Raw genomic sequence first — 13725 nt, forward strand, 5'->3', positions numbered from 1 at the left:
TCATGAGTTGGTCTCCATGCTGGACCCTGTTTTCTAAACAATCCTCATGCATTTTTAAACACCACTGACCTTTCTACGGCCCAGACAGCACCACTGCACCTGTGGCTTATAGACCAGTGCAACTTATTTCTAAACAATCTATTTTCCTTTTTAAATCTCGTGGGTGCGGCTAATATTCCGGTGCGCTCTATAGTACGGAATTTACGGTACTTGTTTTGGATCTAGTTTCTCAGAGGTTCCAAACCTACAGAAGATGTTGGGGTCTGACACTGTCACTGAAGCCAGCTTTGCCTTGGAAACATGTTCTAAAACACAAGATGCGCAAGACAGATATATTCAGTTACGGTTGTGTTTCACTGCTGCATTTCTACAGACGCTCTTAGCCCCTCCTACTTTGAGCAATGTCAGCAGCCCAAGCGAAAATGGCAACATGGCTCAATGCGAGGTACATCTGGGACACCGGGTAGCATTTGCTGCTTTCATTGTCACGTTCGATTGGCCATCATTGAGAGCAGATTCCTGTCCGATGGCTCTGCTGCTGACCTTTAAACAACCGCTGGATCAGTGAACCGAAATGACCTCTACATCTAGCTGTTCAGGAATTAAAGAACACATGAGAAAAGTGGCATCTTCTGCAAGAGAAGTGGATAGTAATTGCAGCTTGGCACTCAGACAGCAACAAAGCCTGGCATGGGAACATTATATCAAGACAAAAGTGTGTGGAAATCTCGTGCCTGCAGTCCCCAAATGGATTAGGGTTCCCTACTCTCACTATCTTTGATCAACAACACACATTTCTGGCTCTTATAACTGGAACTGTTGTGGTTATGAATGGCTAGATCTGTACTTGACTTTCCCCGAAAAAAAAAAAGAATGAAAATCCATATTTTTTATGAAGCATTTTAAAGCTTTACGCTCATAGATCATGGTATTAAAGAGTCTTCTTTCAGAGGAGGGGATTTTTGTAGTATTGAGTATCATTAATACAAGGCATCATGAACTGCCTTGCTCCTTATATTCGGTGATTCAACAGACTCTTCATGTCAAATGTAGACTTGCATCAAGTTTCAATACTTAGCTGGCAACTTGTCTGACACATAATGTGTTTCTACAGTAGCGTCAAGCCTGAATGTATTATTTATGAATTAAAAAATCTGGAGTGTTTCTTCTTTTGTTCCCGAAATACAATTCTTACATAACAAACTCTTAGTCGGGGGTGAAGTCAGGGTCATCGGTGATATTCAAGAGGTGGGAAAGCTGCGAGTCAGAATGTGTTGAGGAGCAGCTAAAGGTCGATTGTGTGGACAGGTTCTGTTGAATGGGACTCGTCAGATCGTCAGATCATGAAGGAGGCTCATGATTCGCTTGTTCTGAAACGGTCACCTCACCTGATCCGACAGTCTGAGCGAGTCGATGGAGCAACCATCGAAAAGGACAAGACTTTTAGGTCTGTCAAAGTCACCAAATCTTTCCCTGGACATTCCCAGTGGCTGAGGGACAGAGCGGTGTGGGCTCGGTCACCAAGTAATTGAGTGGGCTGTCAGAGAGGAGGCAAGCTTGGCATTTGCTGCAAAACAGACTGGGTGCCAAAATATGACCTTTGCGAGTTTTTTGTTTTCATGTCGAGCCGACGTGAAATTCTGCAAACATTCGCCCGAGCCTCCTAAAAGCAGCTGCAGTGATGAAACATGAGTCAATGTTTCAATGATTTCTGGCCAGTTTAGCGTGTCGTGCAGGAGATGATGAGGGCGTTCATGAAACCGTGGGCTGGTTATGCAGCTTCAGAGTGGGCAGTGGGCGCGTGAGCAAGCGCCATGTGTTCGCAAAATAAAGCTGTTTTCTTGAAGCCATGTCTATAGGCATGGGCCTTGTTTACTGCGCATTCTGTAAATAGCATCTCTGCTCAATCAATATCACTAGTTTGTGTTCATGTAGGGCGAGAAAACATGTTGAACAGGAAGTTAAATAAAGAAATCCGGAAAACTTTATTTTTAAGACTGGAAAAGGTTCTATAAAAAGGCAATATATTGGAAAAACAATTCAACTTCTAAAATTAGGGGAATATAATGTTCAATACCTGAATGTTTTTGAACAGTGGGAGGAAACCAGAGTGGCCAATGTGAACCGAAAAAATGGATTTGTAGTAACCTCTACCGCACATCTGAAATCTCTTCATTATTATTTATTTTGTCTATAACATTTGATCTTATTTTGATGGAGTTTGTGGAGCTTGTGCTGCAACTGTCTGTCCACGAAGAGTGAGGTACTGGATCCAGCTGGTAATTCATAACACCAACAAAATGTAATGATGGAATCTGTTCATCCAGTTATTTTGCGAACAGACAGACCGAGATAAATGCTTATGGCATAGATCATTTTGCACTAAAATAAATACCAAATTAGGCTTGAAGATCATCAAAATAGATGATTGACTTTGGGAAAAAGGTCCAAGGGAGGAAAAACCGACACCAAAAATTGAGAGGAATGTATAACATCAGAAAGAAAATATATTTAGAAACAGTCATAAAACATTCTTACATCGCATTTTGGCTTTGCAACAAATGAAAGTGCTTCACTATGAGTTTACGTCCAGGGCTCCGCCTTGGTGTTAAGAAAGAGTCATGCACACCCTGGCCTGCAGGGGACAGTATGGCCTCCCTCTATAAAAGGTCCTGCTTCTGTGTTCAGCCCATTTCTAGAACCGGGGTTCCAATAGGTAGTTTTACTCCATGCAAAGGGTTCGTAGAACCAGGGTTACATGTGACCTTGCGCTTACCCATTTCAACAATAAATTATTTTTAACATTTTAAAATATTGAGTAGACAGAAGAGAATATACGATAATGTTATGAGATGAATAATGTGTGAGAGTAAAAGCGGAATATGGAGAGAGTGGGTAACCGCACTTTGTTTGGGTTTCCTCCAACCTGCCTGATGCCTTTTTGGGAACGAAGATATTGCAAATGACTGAAAGCAAGATTTAAATCACATGCATTCGAAAGTAAATATATATGATAATGAGTCATACAAGGGTGCACACTTTAAATATCAGTGTAATGTTTCATACATAAGGTTTGGATCCATTTTTGTCTCATATTTTTACGGTCCCCACACAATGCAAATGGTTGGATACAAAACACCACTTTCATCTAAATGAAATGCTCTGCTTCAGAACCATGAAGCCTAATGACAATTCCCCTTCACATTCCTGCTACAAGAGGACAATTGAACCGAAACATGCCTCCGCTAACCGATCTATCACACGGCTCTGGGATTCACCATCTGTCATCTCAACGCTCGATAAATTGGTAAACCAATTGTCTTTCGGGAGTACGGCCACCGAGACAATGTGTGTGACGATTGGATTCTCCTCTCAGACGCGTATTGTTCTTTTTGTGTGTGACAGGTTCAGAACATCAGTCAGTCCATGGAGGTGCTGGACCTGAGGACCTACAGAGATTTGCAGTACGTCAGGAACACCGAGGGTCTGATGAAGGTGGTGGACGGGAAGCTGAAGGTGGCGTCGGAAAACCCTCGGAGTTTAAACCCAAAAGGTTTTCAGGTGAGATGTGAAGAGACTCGAAAACACACTTGTCAAGGATGATGAGGCTACAATGCTCACTGGTCCTCGAAGAGGACACTTGTCTGCTGCTATAAAATACAAGGTGCCACTACAGTTCCTCATATCACAGGGTCGGGAGACCCTTCAGGTGGGATGTTACATTGATGTATTAGGGAAAATAAACAGAATTATCTCAACAATAACTCACTTTCAAGAGTTCTAATTTTTTCAACTTGGTTGAGGAACCACGGCGACTATAATGCCATCAACAAGCACCAGGCTGAACACATTTTCCAGGTCGGATTCATTCACAGGGTTCATTTTTGCTTGAATATAAATGTTTCTTCTTTCTAAAACATACATTTTAAGTGTCAATAAATAATGAAAACACAAATTTACTGCTGAAAATAAGTGTCCAACACTTTGGTCAATAGTTGTGTCCTCATGTTTCTGTACTTTATTCCTTCATTCTGCTGATTTTCAATTGTTTAAAATACAATAGTATAAAATAAAATGTAAAAAACAAACCTGGAGAAACTCCCTCCTTCCCCCTCAGTCTTCATTCATAATGCGTTTCCCTTGACTCATACGTTTCCTTCCTTCTTTCTTCAACGTTTATCTGCACCTGATCTTGACTAGCAACACACCATTGTCGGAGACGTCCCGGCTGAGGCTTCTGTACGTTTCCCTCATTGTTGAAGAACCTCCACGGGCTGTGACGTAGTTTGATGAAAAGATCCTGTGATAAATGCAAAACCTGCCATCCCCCTTTGGGACCTCACCTCAGCAACGGGACAGACATGAATAGCCGAGCCTCGCTGCTGCCATGTTTTATGAAAGCGAGTTATTAAGATGTTTACGGAATTAGCATCAGTTATATGACTGAAGCGTCTGAATTGTCCCGGTGACTCCTCCGTATGTGGATCTTCAAATGAAGGATGGCAGACTTCGGAGTTTAAAAAAATAGAATGGCGGATTTGACCCGACCAGGTTGACTGATGAATGCGCGCGGCTCAAAGTTGCCAATGGCCCAGCGTGGGAGATTAACGAGACCAAATTTTCGCTGCTTGAAAAGGGGAAAATGAGATTTATGATGTGACGCTGTGGGGCTGAGAGCTGCTCCATCACCAGATTTACGATAAACCTTAACAAGGGGGAAACAGCCCCTCCTGTGGCGCCGCTGCTTTATTGATACACAAATTTCTCGGAGGAGCCGTCTCCTCTCTGTGCCACTTTCCCCTGCGCTACCAAATTGTTCCAGGCGCTCCCCAACACGGAGTCAGTCACATGACAATTAAAGGCAAATATTGGGCCAACTGAACCGCTCAGACACCAGCTACAATACAAGTCAAACAAGGCAGAAGTGAGTGAGATGCTAAGGATCTCAACTCAAAGTCTGTCAAATGATATGGACTCGCAGATGCACACTGTGGTCTCAAGATAGAGAGTAAAAGATATTGAGTGAGTTCGAAGTGGAGCTACAGAGAACCTGTGGGAGGTTCAGGAAGACTTTTGTCATTGTCATTTTGCAGACCGGAACAGTTTCCTGGATTCCAAACCGACTTCCCCAATATCTCAAGTCACATCACGAAAAGTTTCTAGGGGCAGTTTTGATTGTAGAGGCCCTTTATGTACTGTGGGGGTGTATTAAAAGCAAAAACAAAAAGTCTCTGTGTCCATCTGGTCCTTCAGCTCAGCTCAGTGAGTCATGAATGCCAGCAACTGTAGCAATCTACTTTTTCTTTTGGCATTTCCCGGTACAGGTTGCCACTGCAAGACGTTTTTTTTCTGAAGAGTTTCACCGAGAATTATGGGTGACAAATATTTGTATTGTCGCTTGAAACGTGACACTAGAAATGTGTCGCCATCAATGTGTTGCTTGAAATGCGTTGCCGAAATGTGTCATCTAAAACACCTGAAACGTATTGACTGAAACGTGTCGCTTGAAACATGTCACCTGCAACATGTTGCCTGAAACGTGTCGCTTGAAACATGTCACCTGCAACATGTTGCCTGAAACGTGTCGCTTGAAACATGTTGTCTGCAACATGTTGCTTGAAACGTGTTGCCTGAAACGTGTTGCCTGAAACATGTCGCCTGAAACATGTTGCTTGAAACATGTCACCTGCAACATGACGCCGGAAAAGTGTCGCCTGAAATGTGTCGCCTGAAACATGTTGCTTGAAACATGTCACCTGCAACATGACGCCTGAAAAGTGTTGCTTGAAAAGTGTCGCCTGAAACATGTTGCTTGAAACATGTCACCTGCAACATGACGCCTGAAAAGTGTCGCCTGAAATTTGTTGCCTGAAACGTGTCGCCTGAAACGTGTCGCCTGAAACGTGTCGCCTGAAACATGTCGCCTGAAACATGTTGCTTGAAACATGTCACCTGCAACATGACGCCTGAAACATGTTGCCTGAAACATGTCACCTAAACATGTCGCCTGAAACATGTTGCTTGAAACATGTCACCTGCAACGTGTCACTTGAAACATGTTGCTTGAAACATGTTGCTTGAAACATGTCACCTGCAACGTGTCGCTTGAAACATGTCACCTGGAACATGACGCCTGAAAAGTGTCGCCTGAAACGTGTTGCCTGAAACATGTTGCTTGAAACATGTCACCTGCAACATGACGCCTGAAAAGTGTTGCCTGAAACATGTCACCTGAAACGTGTCGCCTGAAACGTGTCGCCTGAAACATGTCGCCTGAAACATGTTGCTTGAAACATGTCACCTGCAACATGTCGCCTGAAACGTGTCGCCTGAAACGTGTTGCCTGAAACATGTCGCCTGAAACGTGTCGCTTGAGACATGTTGCTTGAAACGTGTCGCCTGAAACGTGTCGCTTGAAACGTGTCGCCGGAAACGTGTCGACGGAAACGTGTCGCCTGAAACGCATTGAAGATGCCCTCAGCTCTTAGCTTGCACCGCAACGATTGATCGCATAGATTCCCTTCACATCTAAATCAGTCACTTCTGTTGTTTAAATGTTTCTCTTCACCTTCCTGGCAAACTTTTGTCTCATATTTGTTCCAAGCCACGGGTCATCCAACTTTCTAATCTGTCCGGCTGGCAGGTGTGACATTTAAAAGGTGGCTGCTTGTACAGATTGAACACAGACCAAAAGCGTACAGGTCACAATTAAATGTCAACGTAAGTGTGTGGTTTATTTTAAGCACCTTCGCAGGCTCTGAAGCACCGTTGTACTGGACGTGTTTTACACTTTACATCTTTGAATGACCTCCAAAACCCCTGTTTCCTGTCGCTTCAGGAGTTGAAGGAAAAAGTGACCCAGCTGCTCCCCCTGCTGCCAGTGCTGGAACAGTACAAAACCGACGCCAAGATGATCTTACGTCTCCGAGAGGAAGTTCGGAATCTGTCGCTGGTGCTGATGGCCATCCAGGAGGAGATGGGGGCGTACGACTACGAGGAGCTGCGGCAGCGGGTTCTGCTTTTGGAAACAAGACTTCACTCCTGCATGCAGAAGCTTGGTATGAAATATGCATCAGCATTATTGCATGTCGCGGCGACACGGCCCAATTCGGATGATCAAATAAATGCTGCATTAAAAGTCACCACCAGGGGAAGCGCAGACAACCTTTGAGCGTTGTCAACATTTCCACTCGTTGCTCCAGTGTCCTAGAAAGACTGGGTTAATAATTGATGTCCAACTCCACTGTGTTAAACTGATGATTTTACAAAACTCCATAAACATGAACTCGACAACTAAACAGTTTTGCTGCGAGGGCGAACACAGCGGGAAGTTGTTAGCATCAGCTTATTTAAAACGTCACTGCATTTCTCTTTAACTGCATGTAAGTATGCTCAAATACAGTGGTTTTATTGCAGACTGTCGAGAACAGAACCGTGAATGCAGAACTTTTAAAGACCAATTCCGCAGCAGATGTTTGAGAAACCACAGAGATTCTTGTTCATATCTCTCATTTAACATTCCAGATTGACTTTTAAAGTCAACCAGACTCTTGTTCTTAAGATTTATTTGTGACACTTGAAAATTTCCTTCAGGGTTTTGTAGCGCTGAAGAGGCACTTAGACTTGAGTACTAAATAAATCAATAAAAAAGGCATTCTCATGAGGGGGGGCACATTATATAAGAGAATAAATATTGGGCTTTTTGAACTAAATTGAATAAAATATGAAGAATAAATGAATGAATAAATTAATTAAATATTATGGAACTATAAATATGAGAGATAATATCTTGGAAATGTAAAAAAAATAAGTAAGAAAATGTAATTTAAAAAATGAAATACACATTTAAAAAAATGGAAAATATGATATTACAAAATAATTGTAATATTGTTTTAAACACAATTTGATGGCAGGATTTAAGGACTGGTGCGAGAAAAATGCTTCAATTCAGAATGTGTTTTTGAGATGAGAGCAATAGAGCCTTAAGTTTCAATCTGTCCAAACTGACTTTGCATTTTTGTTGCCAGATGGCAGGATAAAGCCGCACCTCAACTTCCTACTTCCGTCCAGTTTGATGCATCAATGCAAATAAAAACATCCATTTATTGAGTTTTCATTCCAAAGCAATCGAGTCACCAAAAGTGAAAGTCTGACCTGCTGTGTATTCATATTTTAGGGATTTATACAGACAAATTCAAAACAAAATATGGGGAGACAAGAACATTGTCTGTTGAAAGACAGATTATAGTATTAAGGGGTGACAAAAAAGTTGGAAAAGGGCAAAAAAAAGTTTTCTGAAAACAGCAGTCGGAACTTGACATTTGGACATCACTCTAAATTCCTGAACTTTTTAGAATCTCATTTATTTCTTTTTTTTATCAGAGAAAGTATGTGTGAATTTGAGTGACGAATCTCAACAAGTCAACATCATCTGCGTGTCTTCCATCTCTTTCTGCGACCTCCAGGATGCGGCAAGCTGACGGGCGTCAGTAATCCCATCACCGTGCGAGCGTCGGGGTCGAGGTTCGGCTCCTGGATGACAGATACGATGATCCCCAGCTCAGACAACAGAGTAAGTCCCCTAATCCACGCCCCGCGCTGTGACGTGCAACAGATATGGAAGGATAAAGTCGAAGCAAAGTCATCGTGGGAAGCGAGCGGCCGGGCGACTGCTCTGCTTTCTGCAGCAGGAAGACGGAGGGAAACAGCAGACGCGACGCTCCGCAGCTGATGGATGGCACCTTGTTTCTTCCTCTGTCATCCTGCCTGCTGCTGACTGATCACTCCATCAGTGGAGAAACGAATGAGTTGTTTGGACTAAAGTTTCCTAAATGACCAAAGTAATTACCAAGAGTGTTTTTAGATTCACTACCAGCAGACAACAAAGTAATGGCTCCGGCTGATTGCAGTTGACAGGAGGTTTTATGCGAGGACATTTGGGGATGGAAGGAGGCCCAATAGTCCGGCCACATGAAAAGGGATTGAAGTGTTTATCTTTTCAAGAGGACAGATGGGTTTTATACTCGGGAGGTTAAAAACTCCAGTACATAAAGGGAATGATAACCTTTAACTTCATCTGACAAAGTAAAAGCCAGATATCTTTAAAAATATTGTTTGTATTAACAGAGAGTAGAAGGTCAAACATGACGGGAGTTGGGTAGTTGAAGTGTCTCTGCAATACTGGTGATTTGAAACATGCCGCTACTAGTGCGTGTTAGGAAGTTGGGGTCACACACCACACATACAAGTCCAAGTAGATGCATTGTGGGAGTTTCAAATGGTATTTTCTGTGAAGCTGTTATGGGCCATAAGAAATGATACAGTGGACTGGATGCAGCCCACCAGCCGTATCTTTGTCAACGACCCGATGGAGTTTTTGATAAGTTCTGACAGCTGCAAGACAGTGCAGTAACCTGCGCCCTTTGGATCTTGTTTGTGTTGCGGCATATGTTGCATTGGTTTTTATTTTTGTGGCTCCTGGAATTGCTGATGGTTTTGAGTTTCATCCATGAACGTGTCATTCTTTGTTTTTTAAAAGAAAATTGAATTTTGGAATCCATTTTGAAACAAGAAAAAAAAAACGCAGGGAATTATTTTTTTATTTTGATAAGCTTAAATGACAAAACATCTCTACACCCTGGGAATCTGTGGATTCTTTTGTTCTTCTGTTTTCATATCAGGCGTCAAAAGCAGATTCTTGTCTGCTTTTCATTCAAAATCCCACTTTTATTTTTTTATGTATTTACTTATGAGTAAAAAAACTGAAATAATGCATAATTTTATTGGTTTATTTTTAGTTGTTGCCTTGGTTGTTATTTTTCATTTTTCTTTTAATAACTTATAGTTCATGAGCTGGTGAGGCGTCATGAAACAGTGTCATTTTCAGAGTACACTAGATGACGCTCTCTGCTCTAAAATCTTTGGGTTTGAACAGCCATTTCAGAGAAAGCTCACATCATTGTTAAACCAAGAGCAACATTTCCTGGGCTCTGAGCATGAGGACGCTGTTTCATAAAGCCTCACAAACCCATCGCTACAGCTGTAGTTGGTTCAGTGACTAAGTTGATGTTGTGTTCGCGTTTATGCTATTTACTTATCTGTTTATAGTAAAAGGAAACATCATAAATGGTGTATGTTATCTTGTCTGTGAAGCTACTCTCTGCCTGAAGGCAGGTGCTCTTCAATTCTTCAGCTACTAACAGCAGGAGACTCCTCAGCCTCCTCCTACCTTCCTTGTACATAGGAATCTATCACCTTACTTACAGACACAACCGCTGTGAGCGACCTTTTTGGCATCTACTATGAATCATGTATGTGCTTAGATTGCCAAGCGATAAGGTCAAACCGCCCCCAATCTTGATGTATAATCATCTGACCCCCTTAGATCAATATCACTCACCACGTTGAAATGTATTTCCTGTCTGTCTGTGGCCGTCATTTCAGGTTGAATACCTCATTGTCCAGGTAGAGTTGCGACGTAGCGGAGCTACAGTCGGTCCTCTCTCCGCTTCTATGGAACTCCGGGGAGCAGCCAGTGGAAAAGCAATGCATAATGTGCCATAATCTCACCCCTCCATAATTCAGCGACTGCATCTGAGCAGCCCTCCTATAGAGCTCCCTCTAGAAATGTTCGGCAAGAAAAGTGCCTATCGCTCAACTGGGACGGAGCTTTAAAAAGAGGGGTAAAGTGGAGAGGAAATGTCGGCGGGGGCATTAAAAGTAGATCCACAGTACATCTGGGCAAAGCTCCTCTTGATATGTTAAGAACTAAATAAATATCCAAGCCAAGTGCAGTTTAATTGAATCAATTAAGAGGCGAACTGTGCCTCAGCGGAAACATGGAGACAGGCAGCCAGAGAGGGGCCATGTCAGTGGAGTAATCCGCCGTGCTGCTCCTGGAAAAGATAGAGCTGCTAAATGGATCGATTTTCTGTAAATGTGGACTGGAAAGGGCAGAGAGCAGGAGCTGTGGTTGACTGCAAAGTGCGGCCAATGTCTTCACTCCCACACAGCGGCAGGGATCAATAGTTGTTGTAGACACATGCAAGAATGCACAAGTGCAAAGTCGAAACGCACTGCATCCACTGCAAGCGTTACTATCTATGAAGTTTGCCTCCAAAGTGAGTAGGGAAGTGTAGCTACTGTGAGGCCTACCTGCCTCCCCTCTTCTGTTTATCAATGGTTTACCTTCACTACTCCACGCCACTCACACAAATGTCATCCCACCAAACTTCGCCGCACAACTCGAGCGTGCAAGGGCGTTATGCTTTGGACGCTTTGTTGCTTTGGCATTTACATTTGTTGTGTCGACCTTTTGTTCCGGTGAGGTGGCATTTGGGTTGTGATGAAGTGGGTTTTTGTGTGGTCGAGTCGGTGTTTGCGTCGTAAAATTAAGAGTTGTTTTGTGGAGTCATTGTTTGCATCATGGAGTCGTGGCCCTATTATGAGGTTGACATCTGCGTTTTTGTCGCGTTCTCTCTGTGGCTTTGTGGGTTGTTGTTGCAAAACTTGTTTTGACTTAGCTGCTTCCTCTTGTGGGACTACGGTGAATTTGCCTGCCACATACCTTTTATTAAGAGGAGTATGTCTGAGCGCACACGTGTTTGTTTGTCCTGCCTTGTGGGGACCACAAAACAGTACCTTATGCCTTTGTGGGGACCTTGTGTCGGACCCCACACGTCCAAACCTCAATTTGAGGATTCAAACTTCAAAATAACTGGGTCATTACATTTGGGTTCAAGTTTGGTTGAGAGTCATGGTTGAGGTCAGCCATGTGTTTTGGATGGTTAGGTTTAGGGTGAGAGGCTGGGGAAAGGGTTACGGCAATGAGCAGTCCCCACGAGAAACGCCACGAGGTTAAGCTTCAATATGAGGATGGAGATGTCAAAATAACTTGGTCATTACAATTGGGTTTAGGTCTGGTTGACGCCCTGGTTAAGGTTATTTATTTGTTTCGGATGGTTAGGTTTAAGGGTGAGATGCTGAGGAAAGCGGACCCCACAAAAATAGAGATGTGTGTGTGTGTGAGGGGTGTTGACGGTGTTGACTAAGCAATTTTCGTTTCCGTGAATAGTTTGTTTTTGTGCAGCAGCCATGATTCCATTTCATGCTTGCCTGCAAGAACCTCATTGGTTGTCTCCCCATGTGTTTTTCACCAGTGTTCACTGGAAACTGCAGTCGAGCAAAACTAATGAAGAGCTCAACTTTATTGAAACAAAAGTCGCGTTTAATATTTCTGCCGCATACTAGACACCAACATATTTGGTTGAGGATTGTTGTTTATTGTCAAAGGGCTCGAGGCGTTTTATTCCTCCATTATTTTTTCAGTATATGTGACAAGATTTAATGAAAAAAAAGTGGCTCTAAATACTGCGGACAAAGGTAAGATAAAGTAGAAACTATGCTGATGTGTGCGTCTACTTTCAGGTCTGGTCCATGGACGGTTACTACAAGGGCCGTCGTGTGTTGGAGTACCGCACCATGAACGACTTCATGAAGGGCCAGAACTTTGTGCAGCACTTACTGCCCCACCCCTGGGCCGGCACGGGTCACGTGGTCTACAACGGCTCCCTCTACTACAACAAGTACCAGAGCAACATCATCATCAAGTACCACTTCCGCTCCCGGAGCGTCCTGGTGCAGCGCAGTCTGAGCGGAGCCGGATACAACAACACTTTCCCCTACTCCTGGGGCGGCTCCTCCGACATCGACCTCATGGCGGATGAAAACGGCTTGTGGGCGGTTTACACCACCATTCCGAACGCCGGGAATATCGTCATCAGCCGGCTGGAGCCGCAGAGTCTGGAGGTGCTGCAGACGTGGGATACGGGATTTCCCAAGCGCAGCGCCGGGGAGTCCTTCATGATTTGCAGCACGCTTTACGTCACCAACTCCCACCTGGCTGGGGCCAAGATTTACTTTGCTTACTACACCAACACCTCCACTTACGAGTACACAGATATTCCATTCCACAATCAATACTCGCACATCTCCATGATGGACTACAACCCCCGGGAGAGGGTCTTGTACACCTGGAACAATGGACACCAGGTGCTCTACAACGTCACACTGTTCCAAGTCATTAAGACTTCTGGAGACTAAGGACCAGCAGACTGACTCTTCAATGCTGTTATCGTCGTTTGGGAAGGTGACACGGAGCCGGGCAGAGGAGGGGATCGGGGGCGGGAAGGGGGAGGGTAAATGGGCGGGTCGGGGTCTTAATCGTTGAGGGGCTTGGATCTTTTTGTAACCAAGAATCTATTCATAGAGTGCTACAATTCACCACGTCGGACAAACACACCAGGGACTGAGTGCTTGTGTTTTCCTTTCTGTTTCTGTGATGAGTCAGCATGGTTCCTTTGATTTGTGAAGAGAAATAAATATCAACCTTTACCATTCACGAGCGTTTAGTCTCCTCGCTTTCATTCCAAGCCATGTTTGGTGAGGATTCATTTTTGGCGAGAAGGTTCTGGTCAATAAATAAGGTTTAAGAATGGAAGCGTCCGTCCCCTCTCTTGATGGCGTCTTAGCTTTTGCTGGGTTTCCATTATTCATCTCATTCATTTGTCATCTTCTGCTTATTCCTTATGGGGGAGGCGGAGGGCTGGAGCCTATCCCAGGCACTTTGGGTGAGAGGCCGAGGTGGGGCGACCCTGAACAGTTCGACTCTCACAACCATTCACACTCACACCTACAGACAACTTAGAGTACTCCAGCAACCACTGT

General features: G+C 43.8%; 1 protein-coding gene across 2 annotated transcripts in view; it reads left to right on the forward strand.

Moving 5' to 3' along the window:
* olfm2a (olfactomedin 2a) overlaps window positions 1-13167 on the forward strand; it is a 69351-nt gene extending 56184 nt beyond the window's left edge. For both annotated transcript variants that reach the window (XM_053851837.1, XM_053851835.1), the window contains exons 3-6: window positions 3406-3561; window positions 6839-7058; window positions 8466-8572; window positions 12427-13167. In XM_053851837.1, coding sequence (XP_053707812.1) covers window positions 3406-3561; window positions 6839-7058; window positions 8466-8572; window positions 12427-13101 — 1158 coding nt within the window. In that variant the 3' untranslated portion in view covers window positions 13102-13167. The remainder of the gene's footprint in view (window positions 1-3405; window positions 3562-6838; window positions 7059-8465; window positions 8573-12426) is intronic.
* Window positions 13168-13725: the final 558 nt, after the last annotated feature.

This window comes from Synchiropus splendidus, chromosome 19 (assembly GCF_027744825.2).
Source record: "Synchiropus splendidus isolate RoL2022-P1 chromosome 19, RoL_Sspl_1.0, whole genome shotgun sequence".
NCBI classification, from domain to species: Eukaryota; Metazoa; Chordata; class Actinopteri; order Syngnathiformes; family Callionymidae; genus Synchiropus; species Synchiropus splendidus.